General features: G+C 43.5%; 1 protein-coding gene across 2 annotated transcripts in view; it reads right to left on the bottom strand.

Moving 5' to 3' along the window:
- Positions 1–19,289, bottom strand: part of LOC126469857 (nuclear pore complex protein Nup98-Nup96-like) — a 232,716-nt gene that overhangs the window by 78,905 nt on the left and 134,522 nt on the right. For both annotated transcript variants that reach the window (XM_050097163.1, XM_050097164.1), the window contains one exon: positions 7,670–7,879. In XM_050097163.1, the coding sequence (XP_049953120.1) occupies positions 7,670–7,879 (210 nt within the window). The remainder of the gene's footprint in view (positions 1–7,669; positions 7,880–19,289) is intronic.

Consider the following 19,289-nt stretch of genomic DNA (forward strand, 5'->3'; position numbering starts at 1 on the left):
TTTAAGGAAAAATATACCACCGCCCTGCCCAAAAAGGCAGGTAAAGGCTACCTTGGAATCAGTGGGTAGCCAATTAGAAGACACTAATGAATCTGAGTGTTTGGAATCACCCAAATTCACACTGACATACAAAAAGAAGATTCAACATACGATAGTAAATTACACTCCTGGAAATTGAAATAAGAACACCGTGAATTCATTGTCCCAGGAAGGAGAAACTTTATTGACACATTTCTGGGGTCAGATACATCACATGATCACACTGACAGAACCACAGGCACATAGACACAGGCAACAGAGCATGCACAATGTCGGCACTAGTACAGTGTATATCCACCTTTCGCAGCAATGCAGGTTGCTATTCTCCCATGGAGACGATCGTAGAGATGCTGGATGTAGTCCTGTGGAACGGCTTGCCATGTCATTTCCACCTGGCGCCTCAGTTGGACCAGCGTTCGTGCTGGACGTGCAGACCGCGTGAGACGACGCTTCATCCAGTCCCAAACATGCTCAATGGGGGACAGATCCGGAGATCTTGCTGGCCAGGGTTGTTGACTTACACCTTCTAGAGCACGTTGGGTGGCATGGGATACATGCGGACGTGCATTGTCCTGTTGGAACAGCAAGTTCCCTTGCTGGTCTAGGAATGGTAGAACGATGGGTTCGATGACGGTTTGGATGTACCGTGCACTATTCAGTGTCCCCTCGACGATCACCAGTGGTGTACGGCCAGTGTAGGAGATCGCTCCCCACACCATGATGCCGGGTGTTGGCCCTGTGTGCCTCGGTCGAATGCAGTCCTGATTGTGGCGCTCACCTGCACGGCGCCAAACACGCATACGACCATCATTGGCACCAAGGCAGAAGCGACTCTCATCGCTGAAGACGACACGTCTCCATTCGTCCCTCCATTCACGCCTGTCGCGACACCACTGGAGGCGGGCTGCACGATGTTGGGGCGTGAGCGGAAGACGGCCTAACGGTGTGCGGGACTGTAGCCCAGCTTTATGGAGACTGTTGCGAATGGTCCTCGCCATTACCCCAGGAGCAACAGTGTCCCTAATTTGCTGGGAAGTGGCGGTGCGGTCCCCTACGGCACTGCGTAGGATCCTACGGTCTTGATGTGCATCCGTGCGTCGCTGCGGTCCGGTCCCAGGTCGATGGGCACGTGCACCTTCCGCCAACCACTGGCGACAACATCGATGTACTGTGGAGACCTCACGCCCCACGTGTTGAGCAATTCGGCGGTACGTCCACCCGGCCTCCCGCATGCCCACTATACGCCCTCGCTCAAAGTCCGTCAACTGCACATACGGTTCACGTCCACGCTGTCGCGGCATGCTACCAGTGTTAAAGACTGCGATGGAGCTCCGTATGCCACGGCAAACTGGCTGACACTGACGGCGGCGGTGCACAAATGCTGCGCAGCTAGCGCCATTCGACGGCCAACACCGCGGTTCCTGGTGTGTCCGCTGTGCCGTGCGTGTGATCATTGCTTGTACAGCCCTCTCGCAGTGTCCGGAGCAAGTATGGTGGGTCTGACACACCGGTATCAATGTGTTCTTTTTTCCATTTCCAGGAGTGTATTTATTTATCAAACTGGGACCTAGAAACAACGGAGAGGTTTCGTCCCACCTTAGTGCTCAGTGGTTCACAACCCCACAACAGGTCACAGCAGTCCACCCACCCCACCACTGCCCCACACTGAATCTAGGATTATTGTGCAGTTTGGCCACCAGTGCACCCCATGGGAACGTCTCATATCAGATGAGTGTAACACCAAATGTTTGTGTTGTAGAGTAATTATGGTGTACGTGTATATGGAAACGGTGCTTGTGCAGCTATCGCCTACAACGTGTAACTGAGGTGAAATAAGGGGAACCAGCCCGCATTCACCGAGGTAAATGGAAAACCGACTTCAAAACCATTCACAGGCTGGCCGGTACACTGGACCTCAACAATAATCCGCTGGGCAGATTCATGCTGGGGACCAGCGCACCTTCCCACACAGGAAGCAGCGCATTACACTGCACAGATAGCCTGGTGGGCTGTGTAAACTAGTCATTGTCCAAGTTTCAGTTCCACATATGGCTACACTCCACACACATACTTTCAGAAAAGATTTCCTGACAAATGTATACTCAATGTTAACAAATTTCTTTTCTTCAGGAACACTTTCCTTGACATAGCCAGTCTACATTTTATATCCTCCCTACTTCAACCAGCATCAGTTATTTTGCTTCCCAAATAGCAAAAATCATTTACCACTTTAAGTGATTTCCTAATCTAATTCCCCCCACATCACCTGATTTAATTCAACAACATTCCACTATCCTCATTTTGCTTTTGTTGATGTTCATCTTATATCCTCCTTTCAAGACATTTTCCATTCTGTTCTGCTCCTCTTCCAAATCCTTTGGTGTGCCTGACAGAATCACAATGTCATCGGCAAACCTCAAAGTTTTTATTTCCTCTGCATGAATTTTAACGCCTACTCTAAATTTTTCTTTTATTTCCTTCACTGCTTGCTCAATATACAGATTGAATAAGACTGGGGATAGGCCACAACCCTGTCTAACTCCCTTTTCAACCACTGCTTCCCTTTCATGCCCCTTGACTCTTGTAACTGTCCTCCAGTTTCCGTACAAATTGTAAATAGCCTTTTGCTCTCTGTGTTTTACCCCTGCCACCTTCACAATTTGAAAGAGTATTCCAGTCAACACTGTCCAAAGCTTTCTGTAAGTCTACAAATGCTAGAAAAGTCGGTTTGCCTTTCCTTAATCTATCTTCTAACATAAGCCATAGGGTCAGTATTTCCTTGCGTGTTCCAACATTCCTACAGAATGTAAACTGATCTTCCCTGTGGTCAGCTTCTACCAGTTTTTCCATTTGTCTGCAAAGAATTTGTGTTAGTATTTTGCAACCATGACTTATTAAACTGATAGTTGGGTAATTTTCACACCTGTCAACACCTGCTTCCTTTGTGAGTGGAATTATTATATTCTTCTTGAAGTCTAAAGGTATTTTGTCTGTCTCATACGTCTTGCTCGTGAGATGGTAGAGTTTTGTCATGGCTGGCTCTCCCAAGGCTGTCAGTATTCTAATGGAATGTTGTCTACTCCTGGGTTTGTTTCGACTTAGGTCTTTCAGTGCTCTAAGTTATTCACACGGTATCATATCTAACATTTCATCTTCATTTACGTCCTCTTCCATTTCCAGAATATTGCCCTCAAGTACATCGCTCTTGTATAGACTCTCTGTATACTCCCACCTCTCTGCTTTCCCTTCTTTGCTGAGGGCTGGTTGTCCATCTGAGCTCTTGGTATTCATACAGGTGGATCTCTTTTCTCCAAAGGTCTCCAAGTTTCCTGTAGGCAGTATCTATCTTACCCCTACTGATAGGTGTTTCTACATCCTTACATTTGTCCTCCAGCCATCACTGCTTAGTCATTTTGCACTTGCTGTCAAACTCTTTTTTTGAGACCTTTATATTCCTTTTCACCTGATTCATTTACTGCATTTTTATATTTTCTCCTTTAATCTATTAAATTCAGTATTTCTTCTGTTACCCAAGGCTTTGTACTAGCCCTTGTCTTTTTCCCCACTTGATCTGCTGCTGCCTTCACTATTTCATTTCTCAAAGCTAACCATTCTTCTTCTACTGTATTTCTTTCCCCTGTTCTTGTCAATCATTCCCTAATGCTCTCTCTCTCTTTGAAACTCTCTACAGCCTCTGGTTCTTTCAGTTTATCCAGGTCCCATCTCCTTGAAATCTTACCTTTTTTCAGTTTTAGTCTACAGTTCATAACCAATAAATTGTGGACTCTGACCACAACTGCCCCTGGAAATGTCTTACAATTTAAAACCTGGTACATAAATCTGTCTTACCATTACATAATCTACCTGCATCTAGGCCTCTTTCATGTATACAAACTTCTTTCGTGATTCTTAAACCAAGTGACAGCTATGATTAAGTTATGCTGTGCACAAAATTCTACCAGGTGGCTCCCTCTGATTTCCCTCTGATTTCTTACCCCCAGTCCATATTCACCTATTACTTTTCCTTCTCTTCCTTTTCATACTATCAAATTCCAGTTCCCCATGACTATTAAATTTTCGTCTCCTTTCACTATCTGAATAATTTCTTTTATCTTACCATACATTTCATCAATCTCTTCGTCATCTGCAGAGCTAGTTGGCATATAAGCTTGTACTACTGTGGTAGGTGTGGGCATTGTGTCTATCTTGGCTACAATAATGGGTTCACTACTCTGTTCATAATAGCTTATCCACATTCCTATTTTTTAAATTCATTATTAAACCTACTCCTGTATTACCCTTATTTGACTTTGTAATTATAATCCTGTATTCACCTGACCAGAAGTCAGGTTCCTCCTGCCACCGAGCTTCACTAATTCCCACTATATCTAACTTTAACATATGCATTTCCCATTTTAAATTTTCTAACCTACTGGCCCAAATACGGGATCTGACATTCCTCACTTCAATCCGTGGAATGCCAGTTTTGTTTCTGTTTATAGCAATGTCCTACTGAGTAGTCCCCACCTGAAGATCCAAATGGGGAACTATTTTTACCTCCAGAATATTTTACCCAAGAGGATGCCATCATTTAACCATACAGTGAATCTGCATGTCCTCAAGAAAAATTACAGCTGTAGTTTCCCCTTACTTTCAGCCATTCACAGTACCAGTGCAGCAAGGCTGTTCTGGTTGATGTTACAAGGCCAGATCAGTCAATCATCCAGACTGTTGCCCATGCAACTACTGGAAAGGCTGCTGCCCCTCTTCAGGAACCACAAGTTTGTCTGGCCTCTCAACAGATACCCCTCCGTTGTGGCTGCACCTACGGTACGGCTATCTGTATCACTAAGGCATGCAAGCCTCCCCACCAGTGTCAAGATAGAAGATTAAGACATTATAAAACAGTTGCACAGCCAGAAATAACTTACACAGCTGAAACCACCTGTGAGACAATTAATACAGCATAAACTGACAAAATACTGAAGATAGAAAGAAGAATAATTAGGACAGGCATAAATAAACAGTATCAAATAAATGATCACTGGAGAATAGCTTCGAATTAATCAGAATAGGAGAATGAGAACACCTGAAAACAGAATTTGTAAGAGAATAATAGAAAAATTGTGGAAAGTAATAGCAACATCAAATGAATCACAGAAATTAAGGGAGATACGAGGGAACTCCAAATTACGGTAGATGACTTTAAACAAAATTAATGGAAACTGAAAACCAGACTACAAACGAGGGTCAATAAAAGGGCTACAGCAAGGGTTTTGTTTCATTTCAGGGTGCAGTGGAGGAGATTAGTGTTTAACGTCCCGTCGACAACGAGGTTATTAGAGACGGAGCGCAAGCTCGGGTGAGGGAAGGATGGGGAAGGAAACCGGCCGTGCCCTTTCAAAGGAACCATCCCGGCATTTGCCTGAAGTGATTTAGGGAAATCACGGAAAACCTAAATCAGGATGGCTGGAGACGGGATTGAACCGTCATCCTCCCGAATGCGAGTCCAGTGGGCTAACCACTGCGCCACCTCGCTCAGTCAGGGTGCAGAAACTGAAGTCATATTCACCCATGTCAGAACCTTGGAACACTAGTACCACAGGAAGAGTGGTCAGAGAGAGAGAGAGAGAGAGAGAGAGAGAGAGAGAGAGAGAGAGAGAGAGAGAACAAAATATAAGAAAGACTGATGTATTGGGCAGACACATAAGCAAAACACCCTTCATATAATAATAAATTATAATAATCCTTTTAAAAACATTGTACTATTGAATTGTCTTATTGAATTATTGTTGAACTGTACTGTATTAGTGAATAACAATAACCTACGTACACCACCCCTCTAACTGCAAGGCTTATGAACACCAATCATTATTGCACATGCTGTAACAGCACTGTTTTCAAATGGTAACTTGTTCTTCATAATTTATTTAAACTCTCATCACCATGGAATTTCAGTGCGATCATGATTATTTGTATTTTATACAAATATGGACTATGCGACTTAAGCAGTTCGTGGTGCCATTTACAGTGCTGTAACTGGATGACATTATTGTGTGTGTTCATAACTGAAGCATGCAATAAATCAAAACTTCCTAAAGACCTTTGTTGCAGTTATCTTCCAATAACATCTTTGTCAATACCCTGATTTAACTTAATACACTGTTTCAGTACGTGGAAGAACGTATCAGTTCTTCCTGATGGCAACACACAACATCTTGAAGACCACAGTGCAGTTTAAAACTGTTAACCACACCCATTGTGTAACTATTGTAAAATGATGGACTAATAAAGTACTAGCCTAACAGAAGAGCCAAGATTTGTATCATCTTTTGGCCGTTGTTCAACTTTTCCGTTACTTCCTTAAATTTTTTTAGGTCTCTAAACTCAAATTCTTACGCACTGCTCACTAAATCTAAATGTCATTCCTTAGTAACTAAGATGTTTACAAGGAAGTCTGTGGTCACACGAAGGACCAAAGAAGTAAAACCACCAGCACCACATCATATGAAGATTTTTTTGTTTCATAACCTTGAGAACTTTCCTTTACAAAACTTATCTCCTACTATTTCCTTGGACAGTGTCACTGAATCCACAACCTTTCTGCTACAACTATCTGCAAACTTTATGTGGAAAAGAGTAAGTTTACTGACATATAGTTTTATGTAAAAAAATAAAATAAAAAATGTATCGAAGTTTTCTGTTATTACTAGACAGTTAAAAATTTTAATGTGAGCATTATCAACTTAAAAATAGTTGGGTGTAAGAGATACTGAATTTTCATCTCTGACCTATGAACAGGAAAAAATTAATTATTTGTATTAACGAGTACCATAATTTAACAGAAAGACTGACACACCAACACTAGGATGGAGCAAGGAAACTACCTACACTTTGCCTGATAGGTTCTCGGGCATTGCATCTAATGGTGCTGTGGAAACTTTACAATATTTCAATAAGGCAACAGCTTATCAAATTTGAAGATTATGACCAGTTTTAATGATGGGAAAACCTCCAAATAACCCCTGCTTTCATTTGCAGGGTACAAAAAGTTTATTTCCTACCTTGTGTAGTTTCTTCCAATTTTGAAGCAGTGGTGGCCCATGATATTTAATGCAGTATTGTTCATATTTATTGCAATATACTAACAAGCTGCATTTGGAAAATATATATATAAACTTCAACTAATGACTTTTCTGTTTCTGGACATGTTTTAATGTCTATTTCACAAGTATGTTCACCTGGGAATACGTTTCCAATTTGTTTTCCTTCGGCTGCTGATGCTTATTCACAAGTGATCTGTTTATTTAAGAAAGTAAGCAGGATACTGTTTTGCAAATTCAAGTCTCACAACAAATTAACAAGCAGCATATAAGGTATGTAACTGCACCATGTTGTCTTACTTCCTCCCTAAAGTTTACTGGTGACTAAAGCTCCAATCTTCAATGTATGAATAACTACTAACAGTATGTATTACACACACACCCTAAACCAAATACGCTTCAATACTTTAAAACCAGTGGTTTGAGACACAAGTATAAAAACTATATAGTACAGATTGAGCTTTGTGAAAAAGGTTAACTAGTCAAAAAGTACCCGACATGAAATTGCAGAAAGGTTATGCACTCACCATTTTCCCTTGCCAAATTACACGCTTCCTCTATCATGTTTCCAGTTACCAGATTCCAAATGTCCTCTAAATAACAGTCATTTCCAGATTTTGGAGAATACAGTTTTCCATCATGCTGCTTCAACAAAGTGTTCTGATAAACAAATGTCAGCCAGTCACCCAAATACTGCTTCCGCTGCATGAGATTATGATGTGAATTAGTTGGTGACACTGTAACATAAGAAAGTATTTACTACAAATAAAATAAGACAAGGGATTCTGATACAGAACACAAAAACAAACTTCTGTTGAAGTTTTTGGGTATTTAAGACAATCAATGAATTCTAAACTTTTCACTGTTTTTCATATACAATAGTTTTTGGTCTGGCATCATCTGCGAAGTGCTGAAGACTCGCGTCATTATGTACGGTGCATTTCACTGAAGCCTGATTCTGCATTCATTCAAACATTACACCATCTTTTATTATCTGTAGATTCTATTTAACGTTATGCCTATTCCCTTTCTTTATGAACTCACTACATATTCTTATTAACACTCAATGTTTAAATGTATTCGAAGTCCAAAGGAGAACTTTCTATTCTTGACAAAAATCTGTTAGCCATTTGAACTTTGGTCAAAATGATTTTTAAGAAAAACACAGGTTTATCACTTATTCATGTGCAGTGCAGGGCTACCAGGTGACAAAATTAGGCAGCTAGGAAAGTTTGGAATGGAAGGAGAGGTTCAATCAGAACAACACATCGTAACAATGCTCAAGCAATGAATAAAATGTTCCGTATTTATTGTATCAAACATCGAGCTATTTTAACATCAACATTTACCCTTGTTAATAGCACTATGGTGCAAGTTGAGAGGTGTGCACCCCTGCCAAATTTTGGAAAGGGCTATCAGTAAAACTCATGCTCGACCAAAAAATCTAACGGTTTTCAACCTACCCCAGCTTAGCTCAAATAATAATACTTCTGGGCAACAAAATACAATTCATGCTTTAAACAGGCTACTTCAATGAAATCACATCTACTCACAACATAGGCCAATGATTTGTAGATGAACATAACGATCAAGAAGAAATCCATGTTGAACAGCAGCAGGCATGGTGAATATTGGTTTGGAACATACAAAACAGGACTTCCTTGATAAATTAAGCAGATATGCAATAACTGAAAAAGGCTTTACACAATAAAACTTGTTGAACGTAACACAGACAAGAGCCAAAGAAACTGGAACACCTGCACCATATGCACTGCCACACTTAAGGGCACATTGTGTCCCACCAAACAGGAAGTAAACGGACACTCGACCCTACTTAAATTACTGTTAACGTTTCCAGACTTGGCAAAAAACATGTTATTTTGTTGTTATCTTCCTTGAATTTAATGTACCTTATGTGTTTACTGCACTTCACATGATTACTTAAATCGTTTCTTCCACGGTGTGCAGTATCATCATCATAGCCACATACCCTGTAAAAGGCAATTTTTCTCCCTTATTTCATTGTAGTGTGCACAGAAAATCAACAGAATGTGATTCCTTAAATGTCTACAAGTACTGTTTCTTGTTGGATTTGTTCATGAATTCTACAATCGGAATATAGCATATGAAAATGTGCAAGAACAAATGTCTTAATATGTACTGAAACATCGAAAGGAACCTGGATCACAGAATGTCACATAAAATTATACTCAAGGCAATCAAATACTTCATTGAAAAAATGTCAAAGCACACAAAGTTTTTAACCATTACGTGAACGCAACACCAACTTTGTGAACAAATAATATGCATGTGATAAAACAAACATGCACACAGACATGCGTAGTCAAAGGATATGGGTTAAATTACAACAAGTGAATGGAGCGGAACAAAGAATTTGCAGAGCACAGTCTGTCAACATGTAAAATTCACATGGAAGAACTGTTACTCTGGCTTTAAATTCAATTCCAATAATGACACAAATACCACACAGTTAAAAGTACCAATCATATCAAAGAATGAGTTACTGACTATGGTAGACTTGCCTTCGACCCACACAAACAATTGAATACTCACTTCCCTACAACCAGCATACAAGCTGTGCATGACCTGCTGTGATCACTTTTCTTTGTCGCGAATAATCCTACGACTACAAGTCACTGCAACCACATGCTGAACATTGGACTGAGATTTGTGTCTGTCATTCTACATACACAATACTTTTTTAATGTAAGTGGAACCCTTCCACGCCCACACTAGCATGGTGAACACCACAAAAATTCTATCAACTCTGTGTTTGTTGGTTACATGAATCTAGGTATCACAGGACACAGGACTGTGCTGTCGTCCATAGATCTTTGTATGATTACCCATTTATACGGGCCCTTCTGGGGATCGAAAGTAGATGAAAATGATTGAACAGCAGGTTTAAGGACAGGTGGGAAACAAGTGCCATGGCAAAAATCCTCTGCAAGCATCTGATCAAGCAGTAAGAGCAGGAACAGATTTCTTGCTATCTGCAACATATGCAAGGGTAGGTTATGTTAGCAATGGGTATAACGCACCTAACTACCATTGTCAGAGCCATCTGTTTGTCATAACGATGTCAGTCCAAATCTGTGCTATTGCACAATGCACTACTATTGGGGCCACCTCTACTGCAATTTATCAGTGACTTGGCACGGCAGCAGACCCAAGTCAGCTGCTGCTCCATTCCCTAGTGTCATCATCTTGCATCTGGGGGCCACTGTAGCTCCCCGCCCATCACAAGGTCAGGCAGTGAGTCTTTGGTGGCACTGCTTCACTGCTAGTAGGGATGTATGGAGCAACATCTACTGTGTGGTGCAGCTGTTTGTGCCACGCTCATCAATGTTCACTCCAGCCGGCAGTAGCCTCTCTCTGAAGGTAGCAGTGGCTGTTAGGTTATTTACCCATTCACCTACTTCCATCTTCTTGTCAGGTGCCACACCAGATGCTTCCTGCATTTCTGCAGTTGCCGGGGGGGGGGGGACCGTCTGCTTGGCAGCACCTTTTTTTCTCCCTCTGCAACACAGCTGGGGCAGAAGCAGGGACACGTGGTTGTGGGCTAGTTCTGCACGCAGTTGCTGCAGCTGGCGGCAGGCCACCACAAATGCAGCCTTCTCTGCAGTCACGATGGCTCTCAGGACCGCAGTTACTTTTCCAACTATGTCACGCATTGCACTGCACATGTGTCTCCTGCTGCTCCATCTTCTTTGGGTCAGGCAGTTTTCCCTATCCTCCTGCCAGTGGCCGGTATCTCCCACCATTGATGGGAAATTTCGGCCACCCACGAGTCAGGGAATTTAGCACCAATTCCTCTGTCTGCTGCTCTAGCATCGACTTTGTTGGTCATCAGAGTCAGTGGTGCCATCGTCGTCTTCACCAGTGCATCCTTGTGGTTGGGGTTGCATTCCTGCCATTGGCCTGGACGCAGATTGACAAAGCCAAGCAGCCTCACCAGTTGACAAGGCGACCACCACATCAAGTGCATGTCAGCGTTTCTTCTTTGCCATGGCCACAGGCACTATTGTTAGTTTATTATTCACTGATTACTTGTGATCCTTATTAGTATGTAACCCAATAACTTGGAATTTGTATTCTCTTCTTTGAATTTCCCACTCCAAAAACATTTGGTGTAACACACAGTTTTTATCCTGTTGACCGGAAGATTCCTTTCTGTTGATCAATCTTCAAAAATCACTGTCCCCTGTTAACTTTTCTAGAAGTTCCTCTAGTTGAGGAACTGGGGAAATGTCAGTCGTTCCTCTAGTTGAGGAATTGGGGAAATGTCGGCCTGATTTTGTGCATTAATCGCAGCCTTAAAATGGCCATAAACTCTATTTGACCCCATTTGCTTCCTTCTCTATGACAGTGGGAGATGACCGATGACTAGCTGAGACTGGCACAATGATGCCCAATTCCTGTTACCTGTCTAACTAAACTTTCAGTGAATGTGACATTGCAAATAGAAATGGCCATTCACGATAAAATTCAAGCACAGTGGACTGCTTGAGTGAAATATGCAATTCAAACCATTTGGCCTGAACCCAACGTTGTTTGAATTAACTGCTTATAATTCTGTGATAATGATTCCAAGTCCCGGAATGATACTTATCTGGATGTCAGGTTCACCTCATCCAATGCTTGGAAACCAAATGTGGTTAACACACCAAAGTCAAAAATATTTACAGGTGATGTCAAATTTACAATGAACTATGTGATTTGCAGTTCACATTGTTCTATTTAAGCCATACAGTAATTTACCCTCCCAAAGCTATCTCTTGCCAGCTATATGAAAATCTGCCACTAGGGCAGCTGGAGATGGATGGGCAACCAAACACTGATAGATTTCCCAGGTAATCAGAGAAACTACACCTCTTGTATCCATGTGGAACCGGGTCAAAATACCCAACTCAATCTGGAGTTTATTAGGCATATGGCCAGGTTCTGCCTAGATGGAGTTAAAGTGAATACTGATGCTGGGCCAGGTACTGCTGCAAAGTGTATTGGCAAACTCCAGCACATCAGCCCACAGTGCTGTTTACCTGTCCAAGTACACTGTTGCTAAGTTCCCTCACTTACGATAGATTTAATGTGTTGAAAAAATACAAATACTAGCAATGGTCATGGGCCGAGCAACATTACGACAAGACTTAAGCATCAATGGGAGCGAATATGACATTGAGGGAGAACATATCTTATTATCCAAAGAACGTTATCTATGTCAATGCATGGCTAGGTTGCTTCTATTTACCACATCCACTGAAATCCAGCCAGGAGCAAAAACCCTTTACTTACCCAGGACACACACCCCCCTCCTAAGCATCATCCAGGGGATGAACCAGCTGGCACACAGCCAAGAGCTGGCTTATTTGCCAACTATTTGAAAATGCATTTTGAGCTGCTGCCAACACCTCAAATGTTTTGGCAACATTTGCAATTGTGCTTAAATCTGGGTATACTGATTTCAAAACTTTGGACTGCATCTCCTTGTTGAGAGCTTATCTGAAAACAATGTTTCTGATTAAAAGAATCGGCATAAGAGACCCCACAATTAGTAAAGTCAAACTTGCGTTTATGGCCGAGGCCTTGCAAATCTGCTATTCAGTTTGTGAAAGACCCATCACTATGTTTCCATATTGGTCAAATTGTAACAGCATTGCCACAGTACAAGTTTGAAGGCAGAAATGCTCATTCGGCTGATTGCTAAGTTCAGTAAATTCTAATGCCTCAGGGTCAGAGTGCAGATGCAACTTCTGGACAGTTTCATAAAGACTACTGCTACTGATAAGTAACATAGCACTCTGGACTACGCGATATCATACATTTCTTACCTTGAAGTACAGCACAAATCTACACAGGTAGTTTTCCCATCCATTAACAGTGTTATCAGACTGTAGATGGTAGGGGGCGAGGGCAAAGTTTACCCCACAGGAGAACAACTGACAGGCTGTATGTCCGTGGTTCAGATCAGCTCCGCATTCTGCTTGATCTCCAGAAGACTCTGACTCTTGTGTGTGAAATAGCTTGTAATGATGGATCAGTTTCACTGTCACTTTAATAATGCACTACCCAGGTGGCAGACAAGCTGAAAACATTCAGAAAGGCAAAACAAGAGGAAAAGCAAATGTAAAGCCAAAAGAATTTTCAACAGTGTGTGAACAAACCCTGAATCACAAACCAAGAGAATAACCTAAAACAATCTTGTCATGTGCACAACAGTAATGTTGGTGACTTGAAAGCTTCAGAAATACAAACACAACTGAGTGAGGAATGCGTGCTCACTTTCCTCCTAGCCTATGACACCGGAAGGTAGTGCAAATTCATATGGCATCTGTGGAGCCCGTGGTTCAGCCACGAAACCAAACAACTCTGTATGGGCAATGCTGGTCCATTCATCTTGGTACTGTTGTCTGAAACCATCACTCAATCTTAATCACTACTGGGGCTATGGGGATAGCAGACAGGCTCAAAAAGCCAGGAATGGCTAAAACGATTTGGAGGAGATGCTGGGCACATGAACCTAATCAAAACAAGAAATAAAAGATTGTATTGATAGAGAATGGCAATAAATTTGGGACAGAACAAAGCAGGGTGATATTGTGAGTTTGTTCCGAATTTACAGGTAAGATCGCAAAGTCTTGCTTTTTGCAGACCAAGGAAGCAACACTTGCTGCCAAGCCACAGAACATATCCAGCTTATTCCCTATAAATATACCAATGCAATCCAGACACTTGGGCATGTGGAGAAATTAGCACTGCAAAATCACATCATCTGAGAGTGTGCCTATGGACAAGATGTTACATACCAGGATGCATCATCTTTGGAATAAAATAGTATACAGCCTAATGAATTAGGAGCTTTAGTACACTCTGAATGAAGCATCAGATGCTGCAACCTACCTGGCCAAGAGAAAGACTGCAAGAAACATCCATTGTGACAATGAGCCACAGGAAATCAGAATGTCTAACCACAAGCCACTGCTGGAGCCACAAGAGAACCATGAATTTTTCTGAGACCCTGACAGTCAGTGTCGTCCTAATCTCTACACTCTGTAAGGGGTAAAAAGAATGAAAGTGGCATGGCAGTACAGTCGCTGCAATTCCAGAGTTATACCTATGTCTGCAAGCAGTTAACAATACAAAACAAAATGAGAAAGGTGGTTTGTTTTCACCTTGTATTATAACAACAGTGTGTATTGTAGTGCAGTGCAGTACACTGTAGTAAAGTATCATATAATCTAAAATTAAAAATTATAGAATCTGTGGTAGCTTGCACCTTCAAGATTCCGTACAGCCACCACTTGATTTTTGAGAGCCCCATCAGTGAAGTTTTGTTTTGTTGTGTGTTATGAAAATGGAACTGCATAATTTAGAGCTATGTTTTGCCATCAAGTTTTGTGTTAAACTTTGGGATTCCATGGGAAACATTCCTTATCAAGAGCTCATTTTCTTCACTGGCACAAATTGTTTTTGGAAGGCCAGCAAAAAACTGAAGGTGAATCTTGCTCAGGGAGACCTTCAACATCAAAAACTGACGAAAACGTCAAATGCATGTGTGCTCTTGTGAGAATTTGTTCCTCCAGCACAAAATGTCAACCAAGTGTTTTGCAAAGATGTTCTCGAAAGGCTCAGGAAAGGGGTGAATTGACACCGGACACTGCAGACAAGTGGATGCTGCATTATGACAACACCCCATGTCACACGACCAATTTTATCATGGAATTTTTGTTTTATCAGACCCGCTATTCACCTGACCTCAGTCCTTGCAACTCATTTCTTCTCCCCCCCCCTCCCCCCTGTATTGAAAATTTCCTAAAAGGATGTCATTTTAGGAATCTCGAGAACATTCAAAAGAGAGTTATTGACATGTTAAAGGCCCCACCAGTTTAAGCCTTTCAGCACTGATACCAAGACTGAGAACGACTCTGCCAGATGTATAGCTGCCAAAAGGAATTACTTAGAAGGGGATAATAGTAATAGTAATAATAATAATAATAATAATAATAATAATAATAATAATCAAAATATCCACGGGTATGCTGCTGGTCTATAGTGTCCAACGGGCACAATATTTCGGCGATCAAACATGTCGCCATCATCAGGTGAACTGACGGACTGAGCTCCTGTGAACGTGCCGGCACGGAGATCCGTACGCTATGGCTGCTCAGAGGGAACTGGGTTCGGTCGCGGCGGCGGCCGATTTAAATACCCTCCGCCCGCGGCGCGCTCCCTCCGCCGTCCGCGCCCAGCGCCACGGTCGCGCGGTGGAACAGATTGCGACGGCGTCTGAGATGACGTCGGTGTGATGGCTCTGTCCGCCGTGGTCGTCACAACTATACATCTGCTCGATTTACTCTTGATTAACCCGATCGCTGGTTCCCAAGCCTTGCTAAGATTATAGCCACAGTCACGGTTTATGAGGTCGTCATTGGTGCGAATTTCGATGGCCTCTCTAACAACGCTGTCCCAGTATCTCGACGTCTGTACCAGAATCCTCGTGCGGTCATACTCCATGGCGTGATTTTCCGACAAACAATGTTCAGCGACCACCGACTTGCTCGGATACATCAGTCAAGTGTGCCTCTGGTGTTCACGGCATCGATCCTCGACGGTACGCATCGTCTGACCAATATACGACTTGCCACATTGGCACGGAATCTGGTACACGCCGGCCTTCCTCAAACCGAGGTCATCTTTGGCGCTCCCCACCAGTGCACGAGTTTTATTTGGAGGACAAAACACAGTTCCGACCCGGTGTTTCTTCAGAATGCGGGCGATTTTCCCCGAGAGTGCGCCTGTGTATGGAATAAATGCAGTGCCTACCTCCTCCCTCGTGACTTCATCCATCTCAACAGGTTGTGCTGCAGTGGTTGGGCGGAGAGCACGTAGAATCTGCAACTCTGAGTACCCATTTTTTCGGAATACAGTTCTCAGATGTTCCAATTCCTGGGGTAGACTCTCTGCGTCAGAGATAGGGCCCGCACTATGTACTAGAGTTTTAAGTACCCCATTCCTCTGTGAAGGGTGGTGGCAGCTGTCTGCATGCAAATACAGATCAGTGTGCGTAGCCTTCCGATACACCCCATGACCTAGGGTGCCATCAGCCCTTCTCTTGACCAAGACGTCAAGGAAAGGTAATTTACCCCCCGTTTCAGTCTCCATAGTGAATTTGATGTTGGGGTGTATGGAGTTTAGATGTGTAAGGAAGTCAAGGAGTTTATCCATACCATGTGGCCAGATGACGAACGTGTCGTCCACGTAACGGAAAAAGCAAGTAGGTTTCCATATGGATGACGACAGGGCTTCCTCCTCGAAGTTCTCCATGTACAAATTCGCTACCACCGGTGAGAGAGGTCTACCCATGGCGACTCCCTCCGTTTGTTCGTAGTATTCTCCATTAAAAAGAAAATACGTGGAAGTCAAGACATGCCTAAAAAGTTCAGTGGTCTTCTCGTCAAACTTCTGACTAATCAATTCTAGTGACTCTCGCAGGGGTACCCTCGTAAACAAGGAAACGACGTCAAAACTCACCATGATATCTGACTCATCCAACCTGAAGCTATCAAGGCGTTTAACAAAATCCACGGAATTACGGATGTGATGAGGGCATTTACCCACGTAAGGACTTAATATTCCCGTCAGGTATTTGGCCAACAAATATGTAGGTGCCCTGATGTTGCTGACAATGGGACGTAATGGTACCCCCTCTTTGTGAACCTTCGGGAGTCCATATAGTCTAGGCGGTACCGGACCTTGGGGTAACAATTTCTTAGCGTCACCCTCTGGTAAATCTGCGTCCTTGAGAAGCGCCCTCGTCTTGTTCTCCACCTTCTTTGTAGGGTCAACGCTGATCTTCCGGTAGGAATCGTCATTTAGCAGGCTCTGCATCTTATCAGTGTAGTCCTTATGGGAGACAACAACTGTAGCATTGCCATTGTCAGCCGGTAAGACAACAATTTCAGAGCGCTCCCTCAGATCACGAATGGCCGCCCTCTCTTTACTGCTGATATTTGACTTCATCGGCTTGGATTTCGTCAACGCACGACAAGTTTCACGACGTATTTCCTCGGCTGATTCTGGCGGAAGTCGAGCTGCAACCTGTTCAACAGCACTAACAATTTCTGCGACCGGAGTGAACTTGGGGGTGGGAGCGAAGCTGAGACCTTTCTGCAAAACTGAGACCGCATCATCACTCAACACCATGCCACTCAAATTGATGACAGTCTTGCACGGAACCTGCAGGGATGGTTTGTCAAGGAGACGTGAGAACTTAGCTGTTTGACATCCTGTAGCCTCCTTATGGGCGGAATCAGCCGACACCCAGGTGACACCATCAATCCAATCCCAGGAACAAGAAGTGAACTTACTAGCCAGTTGCAAATGTAGTTTGAGTAATTCCTGTGAGATATACTCAAGGCTCCGGCGGGTGAATTGCACTCTCTCACGTACCAATACGAGGCTGGCTCGTTTCTTGATTCTCTTAGCTGCTGCAGAATCGATGTGATGCATAACCTTAGCAAAATTTGGAACAACATTCTCGGAACGACATCTCTTTAGAAAGGCAAGAGTACTTAGCAAACGACATCTACGGTGGCGCAACTTTTCAAATTTCTTCATGCTGCGATACATCTCCTCCCCGTAAAGGTGTATGATGTGATTCTTGAGTTTCTCCCGGCGTATTTGATAATCAAAATATCCACGGGTATGCTGCCGGTCTATAGTGTCCAACGGGCACAATATTTCGGCGATCAAACATGTCGCCATCATCAGGTGAACTGACGGACTGAGCTCCTGTGAACGTGCCGGCACGGAGATCCGTACGCTATGGCTGCTCAGAGGGAACTGGGTTCGGTCGCGGCGGCGGCCGATTTAAATACCCTCCGCCCGCGGCGCGCTCCCTACGCCGTCCGCGCCCAGCGCCACGGTCGCGCGGTGGAACAGATTGCGACGGCATCTGAGATGACGTCGGTGTGATGGCTCTGTCCGCCGTGGTCGTCACAACTATACGTCTGCTCGATTTACTCTTGATTAACCCGATCGCTGGTTCCCAAGCCTTGCTAAGATTATAGCCACAGTCACGGTTTATGAGGTCGTCATTGGACTCCCGAAGGTTCACAAAGAGGGGGTACCATTACGTCCCATTGTCAGCAACATCAGGGCACCTACATATTTGTTGGCCAAATACCTGACGGGAATATTAAGTCCTTACGTGGGTAAATGCCCTCATCACATCCGTAATTCCGTGGATTTTGTTAAACGCCTTGATAGCTTCAGGTTGGATGAGTCAGATATCATGGTGAGTTTTGACGTCGTTTCCTTGTTTACGAGGGTACCCCTGCGAGAGTCACTAGAATTGATTAGTCAGAAGTTTGACGAGAAGACCACTGAACTTTTTAGGCATGTCTTGACTTCCACGTATTTTCTTTTTAATGGAGAATACTACGAACAAACGGAGGGAGTCGCCATGGGTAGACCTCTCTCACCGGTGGTAGCGAATTTGTACATGGAGAACTTCGAGGAGGAAGCCCTGTCGTCATCCATATGGAAACCTACTTGCTTTTTCCGTTACGTGGACGACACGTTCGTCATCTGGCCACATGGTATGGATAAACTCCTTGACTTCCTTACACATCTAAACTCCATACACCCCAACATCAAATTCACTATGGAGACTGAAACGGGGGGTAAATTACCTTTCCTTGACGTCTTGGTCAAGAGAAGGGCTGATGGCACCCTAGGTCATGGGGTGTATCGAAAGGCTACGCACACTGATCTGTATTTGCATGCAGACAGCTGCCACCACCCTTCACAGAGGAATGGGGTACTTAAAACTCTAGTACATAGTGCGGGCCCTATCTCTGACGCAGAGAGTCTACCCCAGGAATTGGAACATCTGAGAACTGTATTCCGAAAAAATGGGTACTCAGAGTTGCAGATTCTACGTGCTCTCCGCCCAACCACTGCAGCACAACCTGTTGAGATGGATGAAGTCACGAGGGAGGAGGTAGGCACTGCATTTATTCCATACACAGGCGCACTCTCGGGGAAAATCGCCCGCATTCTGAAGAAACACCGGGTCGGAACTGTGTTTTGTCCTCCAAATAAAACTCGTGCACTGGTGGGGAG

The sequence above is a fragment of the Schistocerca serialis genome, chromosome 3, assembly GCF_023864345.2.
Source record: "Schistocerca serialis cubense isolate TAMUIC-IGC-003099 chromosome 3, iqSchSeri2.2, whole genome shotgun sequence".
Lineage (NCBI taxonomy): Eukaryota > Metazoa > Arthropoda > Insecta > Orthoptera > Acrididae > Schistocerca > Schistocerca serialis.